This window comes from Quercus suber, unplaced genomic scaffold, assembly GCF_002906115.3.
Source record: "Quercus suber isolate HL8 unplaced genomic scaffold, Cork oak 2.0 scaffold_89, whole genome shotgun sequence".
In the NCBI taxonomy this organism is placed as follows: Eukaryota; Viridiplantae; Streptophyta; class Magnoliopsida; order Fagales; family Fagaceae; genus Quercus; species Quercus suber.
Window position 1 is genome coordinate 1,418,622 of NW_027069554.1, and position 23,137 is coordinate 1,441,758.

General features: G+C 31.2%; 2 protein-coding genes across 9 annotated transcripts; both read right to left on the reverse strand.

Annotated features, from left to right (window-relative positions):
• Positions 1-1,013: 1,013 nt before the first annotated feature.
• Positions 1,014-7,930, reverse strand: LOC111999134 (calcineurin B-like protein 4). Of its 8 annotated transcripts, none has more exons than XM_024031253.2 (10): positions 7,772-7,929; positions 5,058-5,151; positions 4,527-4,682; positions 3,139-3,221; positions 2,922-2,981; positions 2,480-2,588; positions 2,251-2,303; positions 1,818-1,898; positions 1,622-1,734; positions 1,014-1,447 (listed from the first exon to the last, which is right to left on the reverse strand). In XM_024031253.2, exons 3-10 carry the CDS (start codon positions 4,651-4,653, stop codon positions 1,384-1,386), a joined length of 690 nt encoding a protein of 229 aa, XP_023887021.1. In that variant the 5' UTR covers positions 4,654-4,682; positions 5,058-5,151; positions 7,772-7,929; the 3' UTR covers positions 1,014-1,383. The 8 variants fall into 8 exon arrangements, with proteins under 8 accessions (XP_023887021.1, XP_023887020.1, XP_023887017.1 ...); XM_024031252.2 differs by having other exon boundaries at positions 5,058-5,164; XM_024031249.2 differs by having other exon boundaries at positions 5,058-5,196.
• Positions 7,931-17,679: 9,749 nt separating this feature from the next.
• Positions 17,680-18,784, reverse strand: LOC136061507 (protein SAR DEFICIENT 1-like). The gene is made up of 3 exons (XM_065774249.1): positions 18,568-18,784; positions 18,349-18,445; positions 17,680-18,139 (listed from the first exon to the last, which is right to left on the reverse strand). The coding sequence occupies exons 1-3, from the start codon at positions 18,745-18,747 to the stop codon at positions 17,997-17,999; spliced, it is 420 nt and encodes a 139-aa protein (XP_065630321.1). The 5' UTR covers positions 18,748-18,784; the 3' UTR covers positions 17,680-17,996.
• Positions 18,785-23,137: the final 4,353 nt, after the last annotated feature.

A 23,137-nucleotide genomic window follows, 5' to 3' on the forward strand; every position in this document is an offset into this window, starting at 1 on the left:
TGAGATCTTTTTCCTCAAAAATTTATCTTTTAATATTTTTTACAAATGGCTTATGGAAATTATTAATAAATTATTTTAAAAAAAATTTTAGCACAATTTTAATGGGAAATATAAAAATTTGTAAAAAAAATTATTTTTTTCTCTTTTCCATAAAAGTTTATAAAAATATTTATTAAACCAACAGCCTTAGGACAATCGTTAACTTTTCCATTTAACAAAAATTATATCTAAAAACTATTTACAAATTTTATAGTCTAATGTAAATTGTGTTTGTGGACTCACATTTTTTTTAAGAGCATGTTTAGGATTCTATTTTTAATTGAAATTATGTTTTCACACTATGTTTTAAAAATATAATTTTAATTATACTCTCAAAGTTTGATGAAATTGTTGGCTTCTTAATCCCAAGTCAATTTCCAACACTTAATCACAAACAAAGTTAAAGAACATGGAGCTCTCTAACTTCTTAGTTCTTACTTTTATATAGTTTAGTTTTGAATCACTTTCAGATCTCCCTTTCTGCCAACAGACAGCAAAACCTATTTTAGATTAAGAGCATTACAATGCTGCATTACAAATCTTACACTCTTTATGTCCAGCCAAACCAGCAGAAATAACACAATGAGAGTTCTCTAGATCACTCTGTGTGAAAAGGAATAGAGTTATGCAAGGTGAAATAACCTGTACTGTACATTTCTTATTATATGGATGAAATGAGTGGTAGTTTTGAGTTGATACATTTTGTATACCCTTCTAAATAATTTTTAATAACTTTATTGAATTATTTATGTCCTTGAAGAAACTTGATTTAACTCCTTGCATTAACCTCTCATTGTGGGTTCCAGTTAACCCAACTGGTAAAGTTTCTAATAATTAAATAAGAGATCTGGAGTTTAATTCCAGTCTACACCAAAAATTGATTAATGTCTTGGTCTGATGATAAAGAACTATCATTAGGAGCGGACGCTATAGGTTGAAACTCATTTTAAAAAAAAAAAAAAAAAAACCTCTCATTAGTCATAGCTAGTAATTTGCAACATGGAATATATACAATATGAAATACAAGTATCTCTATTCAGTTTACAGTTTATTTAAAAACTTTGGGTATAGAATTAGAAATGAAACCTATATACAAATTATTTGTACCAGCCACATTCCGTGAACATGTATTTGAAGATAGCAAAGATAATGTGCAGCCTGGGGAGCGAGTCTTTGTTTGTTGACTATGCTTCATGGAGTTGCAAACTCTTCAGTTCTTCCACTGTGGTTAGAGATTATATCCTCCAAAGTCCACATTCGATCATATAAAAGGTAGTTCAAAATATTTCACCATCATGGGACATGAAGTAGTTGATATATACCTCTTTATGGAATTCCAAGTCATCATATTTCTGATTCTTCAACTTCAGAAGTTACAACAAAGCTGGGAAATGATAGTGTTATATCCCTGGAAAGTTGGAAAAAAATATTGGCGTGTCAAGGATTTAACACCAGTAAGCTAACTGTATATAAATCCAACCAAATGGCAGAGGCAAGCAAAGTTAACTTGGTAGTCATAAAAAGAACATGCAAGTTCTGGGGTGATCTGGATATTGAGAAATATTATGAACTTATTACTCACTTTAAATACGGTAGAGTCATGTTCTTTATCAGAGAAGGATTTTTCAAAACAAATTCCTTCCACTCTTCTTGATCAATTCTTCCATCACCTTTTGCATCTGCTTCATTATAAGTCTATAGGAATAGAAGAAAGTTTAGAATATATACTTTGAATGAGCATGAAAAAGAGGAGATGAAAAGGTAAGAGAAATCTGCACCTTATCCACAATTACTTCAATAACATCATCTGAAAGTACCAATTCTGATTCATGCAAAAGTGCCAAGACCATTTCTTTCAACTGTCAAATAATTTAGTATTGTAAGCTTACGTTGCTCTAGGTAGATTTAGAAACACATCTTTACCACCATCAATCTTGAAATTTTCACTGCCATATTCCTTAATCAATGACATTCAAAAGTTAACAGTCAATGAAACAATGGCCAAAGACTAAATCTAAATAATGGCAGTTTGTAATACAAGTCCTTTTAAGTAGGTTTTTTAGCTGAAATTAATAGAAATATGTATAACTTGTATAAGCCTCACAGTGTAGAAGAAATTCCAGTAATCTGTAAAAAACGAAGTAAATATATAGAAACTGGAATTTGCAGGATTGATATGTGATGAGAAGGAAATCAATTGGCAATACTCACCTCCTCTCTCTCAATATATCCGGTTTGCCTCAGGTCATATAATTTAAAAGCAACTGCAAAAAGATTCCACCTTTTTAGTAGATGCTAATGTGCTTTGTAGAATGTCTGAACAACATTGTGGTGAAAAGAGATAAATTACTTGGTATACCTATTCCAGTTTAACTTACAGCAGAAATCTGAGAATTGAAAAAACATGATTGTATATATTTTATTGAAAAACTAATCTTACATGCAATTTTGTCTTCTACAGATGCATTTGGATGAAAGACACCCAATGATCTAACAAATTCTCCAAACTCAATAACTCCATTGCGCTTTATGTCAAATAAATCGAAAACCTACAAGAAAGCACCAGGTTGATATATTTAGAAAGAAGACAATAACAAGTGCAGAATATTACATTTGTCCAAAATAAAGTTGAATTTTCATATGTGGGTGACAAAAAGGGTGAGGAAGCTAAAATGTTGTAGCACCAATAGCAATTTAAAATCACAATAATATCAGCCTTTGCTACTTCCTTATAATGTATCTACCAAGCAGCGATATGTTAGTTACAAATAATTCAGTACATAATATTATTTTCTCAGCACTAGTAATAGCTCATCATATCAGCAGCACAGGGATGAAATCAAAGATCACGAAACTAGAGATGAGGAGTGAGCATCACATACCCTGTCTGCGAAGAGATTCTTTTTATTTCTGTTCTTGAAGAGTGCAAGCTGGAATTCTTCCTGCGGACAAGATAACTTAGAAATTATTATTTTGAAGAAACTTAACAACTAAGAACCATCAGAGTAACTAGATATTAAACTTGTTGGAGCTATAACTTTATATTCCTAACACAAATTGGATTGTTTCAAGTTTCCTTTGCAAACCTAGCAAACCCACCTTGTGAATGAGCCCATCATCAATTATTGAACTGCTCAATTTCTTAAAAAGTTCATATAAGGCCTCTACTTCATTGACAGTAACTGCAAAGATAAAAATTATAAAATCATTATTAAAAAAACTCCAGAAATCCAACTATTAATTTTGGGTGATATGCAACTCATGACAGTGAGGGGTCAGCAGGTATGGTCATATCTTTAGCAGCATGCATGATGGATTGAAACTGAAACAACTTCATATAGCTGAAACCAGACCTGGAACTCCCTTGTCTTTCTAACCCAATGCTCCTTTTTTCACCATGTAATGTGTAACTCCTTATGTAGCGTTTGGTACGGGGGAATCCACATTACTCCTGGCATCCAGATTCTTAGGAATGTGATTCTTATATTTGGTTTATTCCCAACAATCTTAAATGAATTATTTATTTTTCTCATTCTATCCTTAGATTTGAATGTGAACTACCAAGTCATTTAAAAAAAAGGGGTTAAAATTTTCAATTTATAAAAAATACAATTTCCTTTAAGCTTGGAAATTTGAATTTCCACTTGTTTTAAAGGGAATCCACATTCTTACTGAGAGGGGTTTAAGGGAGGAATCTAGATTCCCTTGGCATCTGATTCCTTAGCATGATTTGCAATCAAACATGAGAATCTTTAAACATTCCTAGGAATCTTAAAACATTACCCTGTACCAAATGCCACATTATAGTTATTGGATCTAATTTGGGCATTTTGATTGTTTAACCTGACATTTCTTTCTGAATTTGAGCGAAATTACAGTGTAGTGCCTTTTCATTGTATCAATTATCTAAGTCAATTTTCAGTACATGAGATTTCCAGCACATGAGGTATGCCAAACCTTCTACCATTTCTATGTCAAACCTTGTATCTATTGACCTTTAACTAGTAACACAAAACATTAAATGGCTAGAGCTTACAATCTGATAATAGTTTTGAAACACAGTGACGAATGCCTCGAAAATGGTGTTGAGGCCAGATACAGGTTCTTAAGCAAAATTATCTGAAAAATGACCAGGATTATTTCCAATTATTTGATGTGGAGTATTTGGAAGAAAGGAATGCACACACTTTTGAAGGAAATGAGCTCTCAATGGTGAACTTGAATTTCTTGTTCTTATGATGTTTACGCAAGTGGGAGCAGGCTGCCAGTTCATCTACTTCAACAGATTTCTTTGAATTTATGGATAAGTTGATTTTAGATTTTTTTTTTCTGGCCCATCCTTTTTATACTGCCTGTGCACTGGGTTCCACCAACTTTTTCTCTGTTTTTAATGAATTTATTTACTTATAAAAATGGTTCATTACTGAAATTAAGCAGATGCAAACAGCAAGTTGCAAGAGTATACCAGGGTCAAGAAGCATACTCACAAGGTGTTTCAGCAGCAAGAACGACAGGATCCTCATACCCTTGTGGGTGAGCTTTCTTTGAGCAAAAGCAGCCCATTAAACAAACTAGTATTTCACTTTCAAATATGTTGAAAATCCACAGATTCATGCCAATGATACCACTAGGAAAAGCCCCACCTGCCAACATCCAAAAGAATAAAGAACAAGCAAATCATGAACCACCACTTAAAAAACAGTGAACCAAAATTCTGTGAAACATTTTGCTGATTTCTATGCTGAGAAGTGCCTAGATAATATAATTTGTGGCCTCTGATCACCAAACCATAATGGGCCGGGGTTGCCATTGCCATTGGCATAATGACAAACACTATAACAATTGAACCCAAACCATCAGTAATAAGGTAGAGAAGTGGATGAGACATATCGTCTTTTGACCAAGAAGAATGCATCCACTCAATGCTTAAAGCAGTGGACAATCCTGGTGATAGTGTGCTAAGAGTCCTAGATTTGGTGAAATGACTTCACAGAGCAACATATGTAAACTGTACTAACCAGTGTATACAACGAATGTTCAATTACTTTCAGAACAGTCAATCCATTGATGATCAGTGCACAAGCTAATTAACTTGGTCCCAGTGAGCCATGCCTAAGATGAACAACTGTGTCACATGAGTCAACAGCTTGCAGGTTACTGTTTGAGAGAGAGAGAGATGAAATTGGATGGGTAATATAGGTCAGAGTCTAATGCAGGACAAAATAATTAGCAAAATAGAAATAAAGGAAAAGAAGATAAAACATGACAAATTCTAAGCTTCACCACCTAGAATCCACCCAAAAACCTTAGGCTTCACCACTGCTTGGAGGTGATTCCAAGCACCCTTAGGTGGTGAAACCTAAGGTTTTCAGGCAAATTATAGGTTGTGATGTGAAGCTTAGGATTTGTCTTGTTTCATTTTCTTTTCCCTTATGAGAATATCCCAAGCTATTTCTAAAGCCTCTTTTTAATTGTCTTCATGGATTATATTTACATCCCATAAAATCCTCAACAACATTAAATACCAAATTCAAAAAGTAAAAGTTCAAAATTCAAGAATGAAATCTGGAAAAATAATAAATTCTGAAATTCTATTGTGCTTCTTGCATCAGGGTCGGTCAAGCATTGTTTGCAATTCTGGCAGCAAGACCATATTAAAGACTATTTGGTAATGGTGGGTGGTTTAGATTATGAGATGATGAGAACATAATAATAATTATTCGACAACAAAAAAACGTCAGTCCCAAAACAATAATAATTATTATAGTAAGAATAAATATAAATATAACAGCAACAACAACAACAATAAAAACTAATAATTAACTAGAAAGAAACAAACTATTCAGATGATTCATGGAATAGAATGTTGAGTTAAGAGGAAGACAAAGTTGTCCCTTTATATGACACATCCCATAAACCAGCTCTATCACACAAGAAGTTAACTCTACATATAAGCTATTTGTCACTGCATTAAGTAGCACTTGACATTGTAAATGTTGCATTATATAGCGCACATATATGATCAGTCTTGCTTCATTAATATCCAGTTTGAATTGAACAGATTTATCATTCAGTCCATAAAGTGCAGGAGTAGTTCATGTTGTTTCAAATGCAGAGATAAAGACAAATTGGCTTCCTAATCAGATTTGAAAGCATATTCATCAAATACCCAAAACATACAGAGATAGAGACAAATTGGCTTCCTGATCAGTTTTGAAAGCTTATTCATCAAATCCCCACAACTTGGAGATGTAAAATACGATCTCTTGTTGTTAAACAATTTATATATATATATATATATATATATGGGCGAGAATAACCACAAATTTTATAATGATATCATTTGTTGTTAAACAATTTATATATATATATATATATATATATGGGCGAGAATAACCACAAATTTTATAATGATATCAAGTGCAAAGAAAGAAAATTTATAGAACTCAATGGCCTAGTCACCAAAGAAAGGAGACAGTTTTTATGGCCTCAAGTAATGTTGACAGCCATACATCCATGTGGGACTGAGCAACAACCATGCCTCAAACCACTTGCATCAGATATTAAAATTAATGAATACAAATATATTTTTTTTTTCTCAAGTAATTAATTCCTTGGAGTCAGCAAAGCCAACGTAAGCAGAGCTGACCTCTCCAAATCAATCCCAATATATATAAGAAATATTCAAGGCAATCAAATTCAACAAGCTGTCTACCACACAACTACCAATTTAACAAATAAAGAAACATAATAGAACACCCCCTTCGAACCCCACCACCACCCTCAAGATACACACACACCCCCACATATAACAAATAGAAATATACATAAGGAGTGATTAATAAAGGATCAAACTTAAGTTACAACTTATAATCTGTGGGGTAAACATGTGCAAGTGGAAGTCTGACATGGACGCAAAATATAGAAATTGAAGAATTAATATAACATAATTAGACTCAAACTCATTAGCTTAAATTTTAGGTTAAGTGTGTCCTCATATGCTAAATTAAGGACTCACATGTGATTATACATGTTTAAGAGGAAGTCCTATATTAAGGAAAAATAAAGAACTTCCTAAGCCATAGGCTTAAGTTTTTTGGATCAGCGATGTCCCTAAAATTCGGTTAAGAGAAAATCACAACAGTTCATGCTAGATGTAGAACCCCATAAACAGCAAATCTCCATTTTGAAATGCTACATTGCTACCTACCTTTTGTTTTTGAGATAGTCAGAAATTTCGGAGTAATATAGCTCTTATAAGGAAATCATAAATGTTATAAAAGAAAAAGACATTATGGTCGGTTGATGGTCTGGCTAAAATTTAATTTACTTTATCATGAATAAATCCACTACTGACACCTGATTCTGTTGAATATCCATAGCCAATCCAAAATTGTGGAACTAAGTTGTTTTTGATGTTATTGAAACTAAAATAAGAAACCCAGAAATCTATATGCCCAGAATGAAATTAGCAATTTTTTGGAAACCATAGAGATTTTCAAATGCTGGGACTCAAGAACAGACCTGTTTTCAGCAACAAAACCCAGAAGAAAAGACAATAAAAAAGAGAACCCAACACAACCCAATTCAGTCAAACAAACAAATGCCTTAAAAAAAGGAAAAAAAAGGAAGATAATTTAATAAGAAGAATAGAGCACACTATAAAAACATCACTGACAAAGGTGTGCATGTGTATGAGAGAGAGAGAGAGAGAGAGAGAGAGAGTCTTTACCTGGGAGTACGGATGAAGTAGGAGAGGTTGAGATTGGTTTGGTTACTTTTCTCTTAATTTATGTGTTTTTTTTATAGAGAGTGTTTGTCAAAGTTCACTTTCTCTCGTCTCTCTCGTCTCTCGTCTCTCTCTCTCTCTTTCTCTTTCTCTTTCTCTTATTGTAACTCTCAAAACATGAAAAATGCAATTCATATTGCATGTTATAAATACAAAGAGAAAAAGAACCAGAGAAGGGGTTTGAAGTTTGAAGCAGTAGTATTTAATTATGGATTTTACTAATGTGTCTTTAATTATTAATTCAGTTCCTTTCAGCCTCAGGTGACCCCACTTTAAGCTATGAGACATAGGGCAGTCGGCAGTGGGCTCTGCCTAACCTTGTATTGCATAGTTGCATAGATAATAGGACCACTACGTGTGTGTTGGAAAAATAGGATGCAGTTTGTGTCCAGTGACAACCCACCAATTGTGAGACACAAATAACATATATCCGTTGCATAGAATAACTTGTCGCGTGTTTATTTATTCGTGTGATGCACATAAATTATATATATATAAATAATAAAAAAAAATTTAGCAAATTTTAACAGTTTTTTTTATATCTTTTTTGGCAATTTTTTTGACAATTTTCCTCTTTTTTTTTTAGTGAGACTTATATAGGAAAATCTTAACAAACACTTCACGGTATTTATTCCTACATAGGTCTCACTTAGAGTATACATTAATAATTTATTTTAGAAATTTTTTATAAAAAATGAAAAAATAATTAACTGTTTTGATAACTTTTTTAATTCCCCATAAAAAAAAAAAGTTAACTGGACCCTATATATATATATATATATAGGTTTACTAATGTATATGAGCATTCATTAATAAAATATTTTTTTTAAAAAAAATTATGGGAAGATAATAATGTGACTAAATTTTTTGACAATTTTTTATTTATAAATTAAAAAAAGGATCAAGGGCATACCTTTAAATATATATATATATATATATATATCTATATGAGATGAGTACAACATTTTCATAACATTTTTCCAACAAATTTTCGGTTATAAGTTGTTATTGGTTATAATTTAAACTTACTACTGAAATTAACAATCTGCCATTTAGGCTTTATTATAAGTGTATTATGAACATAGCATTTCTTATATAAGATAAATTATAAGTTCATTGCATATTGTTTATTAATAAAATGAAGATAATAATTATTGTTGCTAAGATTAAAATTTTGAAATCATCTATTGTTTTTAAATACAATCAACATATGAATTATTGTTGTTAAGTGAACTCCAAGTGAGATCTAAATACAATAAAATTTTATGTATTATTTTATTTCAAATTTGTTAAGATCTAAATGTTTTTTTTTTAAAAAATTTAAGATGAACAAAATTATACTTTTGTTGTTAGGTTGACTGTTTCTTCCTCCACATTTTAGATCAAATTGGTTTGTTGTTAGGTTTTTTTTTTTTTTTTTTTTTTTTTTTTTTTTTTTTTTTTTTTTTTTTTTTTGTGTGTGTGTGTGTGTGTGTGTGTGTTTAAAAAGACCAAGATATTGTCAAGATGATCATATTCAAATTCATTTCAATTAGGCTTAAAAAAAATTTAGGTCAAGAGGGTTTATAATTTATTTTAAAAGGATCAAATAAAAAAATTATATATATTATTTTTTTTGGCCCAATATAGGGGGTTCATTTGATCCCCTTGGACTGTACCTAGAGCCGCCCATGTTTTAATGATGTGAAAGTTGAATTTATAAGAAGGAATATCTTAATTGAGTAGGATTGTGAATGAGCTAAATTTTGTCAAATAATGAATATTTAAGCTCAACTCTAACATGTTTAAGCTCGACTTGAACTCATCAAAAATTCTAAAAGTTATGAGCTCGACATGACTCGGCTCAAGAGCAATATCATGCTTTTTAGCTTGGAATTCAACATAGGTATATTATCAAGTACATATTAAGTTTATTATCAAGCTAATTTGGTTGAAATGAGTAGTCTCAATTCTCAATTAATTAAAGTTATAGTAAAATATGAATTAATTTGTTAAGTTTATTATCAAACCTATAAATAGGCTGGCTAGACTCAAGTTGTTTTGTTTCAATCCTTAACATTCACGAGTTTGTTCATGAAATTGCTTTATTTTGAATTTTATTTCTGCTTAGACTCGGTTTGTTTATTAAATTAATCTAAAATTAAGACTTAAGTTTTGTTTATTTATAAATAAATAAATATATAAAAATTAAACTTTTTATCAAGTATTATGAACCACTTGGTTTTTTTTTTTTTTTTTGGAGAATTTATGAACCACTTAGTTTATTTACCAAAAAAGAAAAATTGAAAATGAAATCTTTATTTTTATTTTTTTTTAAAAGTCCAAGTACTTAAAGAAGGAAAAGATATTAGTATTGTTCCCTACGTGGAGATGGTGTCTATGTAGTCTGTCGTGGAGACAGGACCTTTCTGAGTTTACGTTGTTGAATCTGAAACGTGTACGCCGCCAACACGTGTTGTTTTTATCCATTTATATATGTCACTCATGACATACGGTCTGAAAAGGAGATACATCGTCACTGTTGAAATTATTTTCAATGGCTATGATTTAGTCTCATAGGCCCTTATTCTGATCACGTCATTTCACTCGACGTGTCTGCAAGGTTCTGAAAATTTAAAAAAAGTTAAAACCAAATTGCTTCGATCATGGATTGGCATTAGTAATGTTTTTGATCGGAGTCATGCTACTGCCGCAACTTATTGCATAATTTGTGGCTAATTAGCGTAGTGTGTTGTAAATAGTAAAAGAATATGTCTTTTTACTATTTATAACTTGTTATACGGATAAGTTGTACTATAAGTTGTGACACTAACATAATTTTTTTAATCGTTGTGATAAGAATTTTAAATCAATTGTAATTGGTCATTCTATGATGGGTTCAATTAATGCGTGTTTTTAAGATATGTATTAATTATTTATTTTAAAAAAATTTATGAAAATTTGTCAAAAAAGTCCATCAATTTTTTTCCATAAAATTTTTTCCTAAAATGAGTTTACCAATAGTATACGTTAGTAAAACTTTTTAGAATAATTGTGATTGAGAACTTATGTGGCGTTTGGTACAGGGTAATGTTTTAGGATTTCTAGGAATGTTTAAAGATTCTCATGTTTGGTTGCAAATCATGCTAGGGAATCAGATGCCAGGGGAATCTGGATTCCCTTCTTAAACCCCTCTCAGTGGGAATGTGGATTCCCTTTAAAACAGGTGGGAATCCAGATTCCCAAGCTTAAAGGAAATTGTATTTTTTATAAATTGACAATTTTAACCATTTTTTTTAAATAACTTGATAGTTCACATTCAAATCTAAGGATACAATGGGAAAAATAAATAATTTATTTAAGATTCCTGGGAATAAACCAAACTTAGGAATAACTACATTCTTAGGAATGTGATAGGAATTTGGATGCCAGAAGTAATGTGCATTCCCCCGTACCAAACGCCACATTAGGGTTTTAATGATACCTTGAGAAATTTTTTGAACACAAAGTTTACACTTAGAAAGAAAAAACATAGAATAAACAACAATTTTGGAGAAAAATTATTTATGCCAGTTTCATAATAACTCTTTTATGTAAGTATTTATTAAAATATTTTAAAATTAATGTTCCATTTGTTTTGCAGTAAACTATTTTCAATAAAAATATTTTCAGTTTTTTAATACGACATCAAATTTTTCAAGCACAAGTTATCAAAGTTGGTGCCTCTCAGCCACCATAATGGAGGGAGAAACCCATACGTTTTTTGTAAAATATTTTATAAAGAATTTTACAACTAACAAAAATATTTTTAAATTTGACAATATTTTATACTCCCTCCGTCCCACTTTTTTGTCATCTATTCTATTTTGAGATGTCCCAAAATATTGTCCTGTTTCTAAAATAAAAGTCATTAATTTACTAATGTTCCTATTATACCCCTATTAATTTACTAATTCAATTTTTTGATAAATTTTTAAGGGTAGTTTTGGAAACTTATACATTTTTAAAAGATAGACAAGATAATAAATAATGTTTCCTTAAAAAGTTTGACTTTTCAAACAGGACAAAAAAATAGGACGGAGAGAGTAATAAAATAAATATAATAAAATACTAACCACAAATTAAGGATAAAACATAAAAGTAAATTTTAGCTGAAGTATTATAATAGTTAGAGTACGTTTAGTACACTGAATGTAGATTACATTAGGGATAGTAATCTTTATTACTGAGAATAGAAGAAATTGTAATGGAATAAATATTACTATTCATAAGTTTGGTTGTTACATATGAAAAACTTGTAAAAGATGATGTATAAGGAAATTTATATTTTTTGAAATATATTAATTTTAAAACCTATTATATTACATTCATTTTAAAGAAGAATAGTTATTCTTCAATTTAAAGAATAATTATTCTAATGTAATAACTAATCCATATAATAAAGATGCAACCAAATGACCAAATTGATATTACACATGAATAACTATTCTATTACAGGAACTGTTACAACGTATCAAACGTACCCTTAGAATTTTACTAATGCATGTCTTTAGTACGCTCTTAGGGCATACATTAGTCAAATATTTTTATATTTAAAAATAAAAAATAAAAAGTTGACTTTTTTTAAAAAAATTTTAAATTTATTATAAAAATTTCTTATAGTATATAATTAATATATCTCTTAAGGATGCACGTTACTTATAGATTTAAAAAGTGGTAAAGGTGACATTAAATCACATATGCATGGTTTCAATGACATTTAAAACACGAGAAAACCATCTCATCTCACGTGATGGGAACGGAGAAGATCCTTTTTGCTTTTTTTTTGGGGAATGGTGGGGTTCGGGTTATCACTTTGATTTTCTTTTCTCTATTATCTTTAGAGCAACCGCATTAACTTGTGGAAAAAATTTCATTTATTTTACAAAAAAAAAAATTATTTTTTCTATTTTATAAAAATACTTTTACAAAATACCAACATCAATTTATCTATTATATTCACATTTTTTATTAAAATAATATTTTCCTTACTTTTTCTATTATTTCTCACCTACTGCCACCGAACCCACAAAGTTGCCCCTCACTTTCCCCTAACCCTCATCCACCTCTCATTTTCCCCTAACCCACAAAGTCTCTACCTCTCTCTCATCCCTTAAAGTCTCTGCATCTCTTTTTTTCTTTGATAGTTCGAAAGCTACAAGGAAGAGAGAAGATGACAATGATGATGATGATGAAGATGAAGATGATTGAAACATAAGAAAATCCCTCATCTATCTCCTTAATTCTCAAATCCCTTAAGTCTTTGCTACCATTGGGTTTGTATTTGATTTTGATTTTGGGTTTGGGTTATGGGTTTTCAGTTAATGGTTTAATTTTGAGTTGATTTTCTGTAGATTTTAGGTTTGATTTTTAGTTGATTTTGTTTTGGGTTGATTTTGAGTTGGGTTTGGGATAGGTTTTCCAATGGGGTTTGAGTTCATTTTAAGTTTTTTTTTTTTTTTTTTTTTTTTTTTTTTTTTTTTTTTTTTTAAAAAAAAAAAAAAAGTAGTAATTTACCACTTTCTTTTCATTAGGTATATCTTTTCCTTCACATGTTATAACACATTCAAACATTGAAAATATAGAATTACTAAATATACGTTGTAAACAAAAATACCAAATTCAAAATACATTAGATAAGTTGTAAATGACAAAATTTAGTTACAAAATTAGTTGTATCCTAAGACTACAACTTTACTCAATATCTTTTTATTAGAGGTAAATTTTGATAAATCAACCATTAGAATATATCTTCTTCTTATAAACTCCATGCTTGCAAAATTTCTAGAAAATTAAAGATCAATAGCTAAGTCATCAATAAATTGTTTAAATTGCAAGTTTTTGTAATTTAAAATTATGCATAAAATATAAGTTTATAGATTATATAGTAAATAATATCTAATTAACACAAAATTTGACATATATATTAAAAGAGTAAAGAACATGCAATTCAATGATTAGATGTTCAAAATATGTTGTAATTTTTATTTTATTGAGTAAGGTTGTAACTTAAGACTACAACTAATTCTGTAATTAAACTTTGTCTAGCTGTAAATTGATTTGCTCAGAACCTATTTTCAATTATATGTTTTTTTTTTTATTTACATGTTTGCCTACTAATCTATACCGATTTACCATTCTATATATCTAGCAGCCATATATCTTACTATTTCCAATGTTTACTAAACACCATAACAAAGTCTTTACCATGCATGTGCATTTACCATGTGCCTACTAATTCCCCAAAATAAGAAGTTTACTTGTTGCTCCACTTGCATATGATACAAATATGTGAGATAAAGAGAAGGGGGTGCATTTTCAATGTGCCTAGTAATCTATGCTGATTTGCCCATTCTAACATACTACATTAGGGAAAATTATTGCCTAGTCCCGGACTACAAGGTCAGCATGCTGACCTTGTAGTCCCAGCCAATAGGAGCATGCCAGCACATTAAAACTTGCTTATCTCAGCTGAACTGCCACATCAGCCCAAGTTGATGATCTTAACGACTGTTTAACCATGGAACAGTGAAAGCAAATTCAAAATTCGGGAACGTGAATAGCGGGCTCAGATTTGGGTTTAATTAATGTGCTGCAAATTTCAGAATCCATATCTCTCTCCATTTTCTCCCTTTTCTCTTCTCTTCAGCTCACTTTCTTTGTTCATTTTCTCGATTTTTTCTTCAATTTCACCAAATTTTAAAATCTCAATTTCTACCAAACTTTTTTGTGGGACACCCATAGCTAAATCTCCATGGTTGCATCAGCCACCGAGTCCCATACAACCACCACCGGCTGTGCTTGCCCATGTGACCTCCATATCTCTCTCCATTTTCTCCCTTTTCTCTTCTCTTTAGCTCACTTTCTCTGTTCATTTTCTCGATTTTTTCTTCAGCTTCACCAAACTTTAAAATTTCTGTTTCTACCATACTTTTTTGTGGGACACCCATGGTCAAATCTCCATGGTGAGAGCAAATATATCACCACAAATAATTAAACATTTTCTTCCAAAATATAAATTAAATCAAAACAAGACAAAACAAAATATACCTTTATCACTTTCTAAGTCCAGTATTTCTACCATGCTTTTACTTGAAACCAAAAAAAAAGTAGTAACTTGTTCCTTTGTGTCCGCCGTTGTCTAAGAGCTTATGTTGCTGTCAATATTCTTTATGGCTTTTAAGCCTTTGTCTTCTACTGAGAACCCTATATTACTTATTTTATTGATATGGGCCCAAACCTTTTAATTGAGAGTTCATGAGGGCATGCGTGAATTTATTGAAGGAGCGCCCTTGTTAAAAATTTCCAAACGTTAACAGACGTTAACAAGAGCTAGCAGTCCTACTGAGATAAGCAAGTTTTAATGTGCTGGCATGCTCCTATTGGCTGGGACTACAAGGTCAGCATGCTGACCTTGTAGTCTGGGACTAGGCAATAATTTCCCCTACATTAGACACTTTAACTAAGTTTTCAAATTTAGCAAGTCTTGATGTAACTGATTTTTTACAATTATAAATAATTTCTTATGAAGAGTAAGTTAGTTCTCTCTCTCTTTCTCTCTTAAATGTGGTTTTTGTTATGTATGGTCCCCAATTTTAAAATGTAAAAATTTATTTATTTTATCTTTTCTAAGTTTATGTGATTAACAAAATGTTGAGGCATCCCACTTTAAAGATCAAATCAATTCAACTTAGGACTCAAATAAAACCAATCCCATATTTAATGAACTAAAATCAAACTGATCTCTTATTTTAAAGGATAAAAAATGCAAGTGAGAAATGGATAGAAAAAAAAATTGACAAAATGTAGATATATGGACTAAATTATTATATTTTGAAAATTAAAAAAAAATATATAAACATTTTAAAATTAAAGAATCAAAAAATGTGAAAGAAGAGAAGTGGGGGGTTGGGGGGGGGGGGGGGTTTGGGAGAGAAAAGGAGAGGGAAGGGAAGGTGAATGTGGATGTCAAACCTTTTGTTTTTGTACAGCATTTTACAAATTTTTACAAAGAGTTTTTCGGTGAACAGAAGATATTTTTAACTTTGACCAAATTTTAAAATGAAACAAACACCTCAAAATGCAAAAATTACTTTTCACTAGAAAGCATTTTATAGCGAAATCAATGAGGTGTAAATAAAAGAGTAATGTTTCTTGAAAGTCTTAGGGCTTATCAAGTTAGCTGAAAAAATAACTGTTTTTTGTTTTCATTTTCAGATTTAGTGGGTCCCACCACTAAAAAATTGGTCTGGTTTTAATATTTGTATTCAGTATCCTAAAAGTTGGATTTAAATACAAAAAATGAATACAACTTTTTAGTATTTTCATTTTCTACGAATATGAATATGGTTGTATATTCGTAAATATTATGAAAACACAAATTTACTTCTTCTTTTTTAGTGATGTGATGTGTGTGAGTGAGAAAAGTTAATTTAAAAAAAAAAAAAAACTAGAAAATAATGACCAAACCCGGATACGATGTATTTAAATATAGAAAATAATTACTTTTTTCTATATTTAAATTTAGAATTTGAATATAGAATAAAGAAAATGAAAAGTGGATACACCACTTTTTGAAAAAAAAAAAATAGGCCCTTAATATCTTATTTTTCAGTTTGTCCTTAATTTCTATAGATTGAGAATATATATATATATATATATATATATATATATATATTGGTTTACTAAAGGATTCATCTGCATGAAACACTAAAAACATAAAAATAATAAATTAAAAAAAAATGTTTTACGTAAAGGATTTTTTTATGCATTTCTTTAATTTTTATTATGAAGGGCCATTCACTCGTGTTACCCCATAGGCCCCAGTCCAAAATTTTATACAAGCTTTATTAACTCAAACCTTTATGATTTATGACCCAAATACATTATGCTCGTAAATAAAACTAAGTTAAACCCAGGCCCATTAAGTTATGCCCAACAAGACATAAATTTTTTATATACTACTGTACATTTTATCCCCCATATTCCATATAATAAAACTTTTGACCTAGAATCTTTTTAGAATAACGTAGCAAATATAGTAGAATGGTTGGAGCAAACATGAGAGTCTTTCTTGCATAATTATGGAAGTCACCAACATTTACAATTATATTAACTCACTCTTATAATAGAATCTTTACTCAATACTGGTGGAGATAACATCTTGGGAGACTCTAATTGAGATGTCCATATAATATAGATACCACTTAATCCAAAAATTTAAGTCATCAATGGATTTAGTACTAATTATTTTACATTACCCACTAACTCTTATCATTATTATCTGTTGTGAGATTCCATAACTTAATAATAACAGACCACTATTCCAACACTCGGGGATAGTAGCATACCCTTCAAGAAAATAATAATAATGATATTATTGGTTAAACAATTATATATTATAATTATGCAAAACTCATAAATAAACACAGTCTATAAATACTCTTATCTTTTAAATGTGAGTAATGCTATGTCCATAATGTTTTTGCACAATTTTTAGGCAGTAAGTTATTAATAAAGGTTTTTATTTGATTCAATACTAACATAACTTTTTTATTTACCAGTAACTATTTGTCATCTAATACTTATTTTGAAACCATTGTGGGTACCGCAATGAAAGTATTACTCTTTAAAAAACTAAATCAAACCCAAGCCCATTACTTTTGTCTTATCTCCTCCCTTTTTTACTTTAAAAGGGCCTACTCGGCCCAAATTTGGACTGAGCTTGAAAGTTCTTCTGGGCTGGCCTTATAAGCTGACACAAAGAAACCCATGGTCCATGGCCACCACATTCCAAAGGGCTTGAAATAAAGTTAATAAGAAATTTGAAAATATGAAATAGGACCAAAAAAATTGTGAAATTGCTTTCTTTGCAATCAATCTGTTACATTGATTATGAATTTAATTACACAAACTGCACATAATTATTTTTACTAAAAAAAAAAGCACTTTCAAACCACGTAAATTTTCAGCACTAATGCCCTAACACTATAACTCCTTGAGTGGCATTGGCTGCATTGGCTATATACACCTGACAATGATTCACCTTCAATTCCCACTGAGGAATGACCTTGAAGCTGAAGGTGTTAATTCACCGTCCGATGATAACTCTGAAATGTTATAGTTGATTCCAATATTACTACTAAGCATGCTAATATGTCCAGTCACTGCATCCAGCCTGATCATTATTCAATTCGTACCCCATATCAATAGCTCTATCAACAATGTATCCATGTTGCTGAAATGGTTTCAACATCATCAGTTGATGATGCGGATATTGCTCCATTATTTCGCCTATAATTTTCAAATATATGTTACTAATGTCAAACACAATAATTATGTTTAGATACGCTACAATGAATTGGCTTGGATCCAATACTATTGTGCACTAAATACGTTGAGATACGAACACTTCTCAAATGCTTTGACGGGTCTAGTGCACAAGAGCACTGGACTCAACCCTTACCTACACTACATAACTTGCAATAATAATTTATAACTACCTTGTGTTAGTAAGGCAGTCTCATTCATATTTGCATCCACCTCTTCTAAGGAACTCCAATTTTCATATGCTTGCCTCACAAATCTCTCAATATAGGTCTGCAAATGCCAACAAAAGTACACCCATATTAGTGAAACACAATTATCCATTACTTACAATTTTTTTGCACAAAAATATATGTTTACTATAAAAGAAAAAGGTTAGCAAATAGTAGTCATACCCTATCAATATTGTTTAGTTCCCTGGAAGTGTAGTCTTGTCCATCAATCACAGCCTTGAGAACTTGGCATACTGGATTGAACATGACAAAATGATTATTTCCCCGTAAAATGTACTGTTTGTTGCCCAAAACGCAAGTCCTTGCATGCTTTATCGTGACTTCCCACATTTTCTCAGACATTCCGACACCTAAAATCTGTTTGCAAAATAACAAAAAAAAAAAAAAAGTGTTTTTAATTATTTGTCCCCCCCCCCCCCCCCCCCCTCTATGGGTTATGAATAAGCTTCGCATTTTTCTATCATTGTAATCACCATCAATATTTTTATATGCATGCATATACATTTACAAACTAACATACACAGACAGACACATATATTACATACTCAAAATTTAGGGTAAAATGTCTATACCCCTCGGGTTTATATTGTTTTGTACTGACTATTGAGCCCCTTTGGTTTTCAACTTCTTTTAGTCACATCCCTTGTAGTCCCTAATTATTGATAAAGTAATTAGCATTTGCTTATATTTCTGAAGATTTCTGAAGAATATGTTGGTTACAGCCATTTCAATTTGTGGACCAATAAAAGCATGTCATAATTGAGTTTTTTTAATAATTAAGATATATATATATATATATAAATTCCTTCATCCATGGCCATGTTGTCATTGACTCCATGCATCCTTCTCAGCCACTTGCTAATCCTCTCAATCTCAACCATCTCAGCCAATGCCAGGCCCTATAGGACCTTCACCCTCTTCAACTCCTCATAATCCTTTTCCTTCAATCTACCTAATCATTCATTATCATGTTCACTGAGATCAGCCAGTTCCACTCAAGACCAACCAATGAAAAAGCCTTCCCGTTAGAGATTTGTCTTCCTAGCCAACGAAACCCAGATTGAGTGGCACTGAAATGGAGTCCCTTTATTGTCCTCATCTGCTCTTTACAAACACCATTTTTGCCACTTCTTTTAGCGGAACCAGGACAGTTGTTGAGTGTTTTAATGTTGTGCTGCGGGCTGCAGTTTGATAAAGTTGCATTAGAGTATTTGACTTTCCTGAGGCTGATTGATTTTGTTGGCAGTGTGCTTCCGGAAGATGATTGGTTTAATGAAGTCTGCCAAGACACAATTGAAAGATTGAGTGGAAAACCAAAAGCCGTCAATGGAGATCGGGATCTTAGCAGCCCAACTGCATCAGTTTCGGCACATTCAATTTCATCTGTGAGATCTCATGGAAGTTCCTAAAGCGCAGTCTTCTCGTCTCCTCCTTGTAAATTAGACAGCAACAGATTCCATGGTGGATATGTTGGCAGGTACTTGTATTCATAGTAAGCTTTCTTCATTTACCTTCTTCCCCTGATTTTTGTGTCTTCTTTTTGTTCTCTTTTTTTCAACTTTCTTTAGGTTGATGTTTGCATGGTAATGAGTCTAGTAATTCTTTTCACCATCTTACTGAGCAAACATTTGACTTTGTAAATGTTCATTCCATCATTTGATCTTGGATCCAAATTTTATATTATTCTTTTACAAATATGGGTGGAGTTCTTGTTCGTCCAAGCATTCAGGGTTGATGCATGCACAATATGATGCATTTGTAAATAGCCTGAAGCCAATTCAATTTCCTTGTTGTCTACTTATCACTGAGGCCAGCAAGCTTTGCTAGCGATATGAGCTTGAAAAATGTATTAAAGCATTGCCTATAAGGTTAAAGGCCATTCTGCATGCTGCACTATCAGACTCATGCAAAAAATTGACAATGTTAATGCATCAGGCTAGTTGTTGAGCAGAATCTTTTGATTCCCTTTCTAGCAAATTATTCTGTTAGAGAAGAAGAAATAATTCTATAGGGACTTTGAAATGATGGGAAAGATTGCTTACATTTTGCTTGCTGGGTAGGATGTAGAGAAAGCTACTTCTAGCTAATTCAGAGGAAAAGTTTCCACTAGATAAATGTACTTGAAGTCCCTAGACGTAATTGAAAATAAACCAATGATATGACATGAACATTGGATCATAGTTTTTAATACTAGGCATTCTCAGATAAAAGATGATTATATGGAATGTGCAGAAACCTCAACTGCACAGGCCCATACAATAAACCTCTCTGTTGTGTGGTTAAGGTGTATCCTTTGAACTTAGGCTTCTGATCACTGGACCAAGGGATGACTAATAGAAGGTCAGACCCTGGTGTGATGACTAATCAGCATCTCTCTTAGACTCTGTAGAAGTGGAAATTTAGTAAATGGACAAAGTTTCTCTCTAGAGAACCCTTCAAACTCCCACAAATTAATTAATTAATTAATTAATTAACATGTTCTTTATGTTCTTAACATATATGTCAAATTTCGTTCAAATAAGGTGTTAATTAATTACTGTTCGATTTATAAACGTATCTTTTATGTATAATTTAAGGATACAAAAACTTGAAATTTAAACATTTAATTGATTATGTAGTTATTGATTTTTGATTTTCTTGAAATTTTGCAAGCATGGAAGATATAATAAGAAAATGCAATTTTAACGATAGATTTGTCAAATTCACATTCAATAAAAAGATATAAAAAGCGTTTGAAGAGTTTTTTTCCAAACTAGTTTGGAGAGAATTGTCCCTACAATAATACACCTTATGGTAATTAATGCTCGAATTAAATAAATAAGAACTTACAATGATATTCATATCTGCATGTGAGTTGTGACTAGCCAGAATTCAGATTTTCTGCCAATATAGATCGTCTGGATGAACTGGGAATAGTGGTCATCCACAATAAAGCATCGTCTCTGAAAGATGGAGAACACACCTTCTGTTGAAACCCCACATGCACTGCTACCAGCTTAAATTGATGTTGGGTTGCTAACTCTCTAATAAATTGTTAGATCATCAAATGAAGTAGCAACTCTGATATCACTTTTAAGAGCATACACAAATAAAAACCTTTCACCTCTGATAAGTTGGTATTAATAGATGTATTGCTAACCAATAACCTTTTGTTGACCTGTTCTTGCTCCCAAATATTCGCCCTCTCTATCCATGCCTTTGCTTGGTGCCAACATTTTCATGGCAAAAATATTGGCCATATTGGATTAGACTAGAGATTCCAATGTCCTACCAAATCTGACATCGTTGATATTTTCCACCGATTATTTTATTAGTTATTTTTTTTAAGAATTTTCGATATATCAACTGATAAATCTAATATATCACGAAAATGTATATTTTAGTTTTTTCTTCTTTAAATATTTTTGGCAAAATTTCTAATATTTTCTGATATATTAAGTATAAACCAATATATTCTGCACGATATAAAAAAATATTTTCCCATTATCAATACCATAATCTTGCCAAGATTTAAAACCATACTTCATCAACATTCCATAAGGTGATCAGTCATCAATGATCGCAGTCAGACCATTTCAATCACGGATCCAATACGGTTTTGAAAACATTAAGAAATGTAGTTCCATTGAACAAATTTAATCTTCAAAACATCATACCAACAAACTAATTCAATGTTTTTTTTTTTTTTTTTAATAAAAAAACTTGTTTAATCTTAGGATAAGTTAAATTTATGTGAAAAAACAAATTTCCTTAGTCAACTAACGTGCAAATGCCAATGTTGGTTTGTATTTTTTTAAAACAACTTTTCCAACAGATAAATTTAAAGTTAAAAAGTTAAGAATTTTACTAATATATGCCCTAAAGACACAATAATAAACCAATTTTGAAAAAAGTTTATTGAAAATTAAAAAAAATTTAACAATTTTTTTAATTCCCAATAAAACTTTTTCAAAAATGAATTTGTTAATGTGTACTTTAAAGACACATATTAATCGGACTCAAAAGTTAAAACCATTGAAGGGCCTTTAAACTAAAGGACAAGGTAGAATAATACCGCGTGCAATGAAATAGTTATTGAGCTTACACCATTACAAGCCGACTGGGTGATTAGATTTGCATATTCGGCCACCGTAGGCACTAAAATAGAGCTTTATAATTATATCTTTCTAACACGAGTGTCATCCACTCATCCCCACACTAGAAAAAAAATATCACGGAGCCCAAAAGGTAGATTTTGCACAGAACCCCGGTTGTGTTGATTAATTTCTTTTCTTCTTCTTTTTTTGCCAAAAATATTAATTTCCTTTTTAGGGGTGTAAAGCAAAGGACAAGTGCAAGGAAATTGGACTTTTTAGCCGAGAAAAAAAAAAGCGGAAGCGGAGAGATTAAACCATTTTCTTCGTTAGATATCTAGACAATAAACCCTAAACTACAAAACTCTTAAATTTTGATAAGAAAATTAGACTAGAGTAGACAGAGAACTAGATCACGTGTTATAAGATTAAACAACACCCAACATATGATTTGCGTAGCAAATTTAGCGCTAATTATAACGAGATTGCAGTCAAACATGGTGTTGATCGATTTTCAACTTGCCAATCTCAACCATTTCCGATCCAATTAGCTATATAAAGGGAGATCTCGTCAATTCATACTTCATAGACTAGTTCAAAATTCATACAGCTTTATTAAAGGGATAGACTCAATTTGAATGACTCAAAAGGACCCCCCA

Coding starts and splice junctions, on each gene's coding strand:
- LOC136061507 (XM_065774249.1), bottom strand. CDS start 18,747: ATGTCTGAGAAAATGTGGGAAGTCACGATAAAGCATGCAAGGACTTGC. Junction 18,446..18,567: donor AACTAAACAATATTGATAGG/GTATGACTACTA, acceptor TGGCATTTGCAG/ACCTATATTGAGAGATTTGT. Junction 18,140..18,348: donor GACTGCCTTACTAACACAAG/GTAGTTATAAAT, acceptor TGAAAATTATAG/GCGAAATAATGGAGCAATAT.
- LOC111999134 (XM_024031254.2), bottom strand. CDS start 4,653: ATGAATCTGTGGATTTTCAACATATTTGAAAGTGAAATACTAGTTTGT. Junction 2,982..3,138: donor ATGATGGGCTCATTCACAAG/GTGGGTTTGCTA, acceptor TCTTGTCCGCAG/GAAGAATTCCAGCTTGCACT. Junction 1,448..1,621: donor ATGACTCTACCGTATTTAAA/GTGAGTAATAAG, acceptor CCAACTTTCCAG/GGATATAACACTATCATTTC.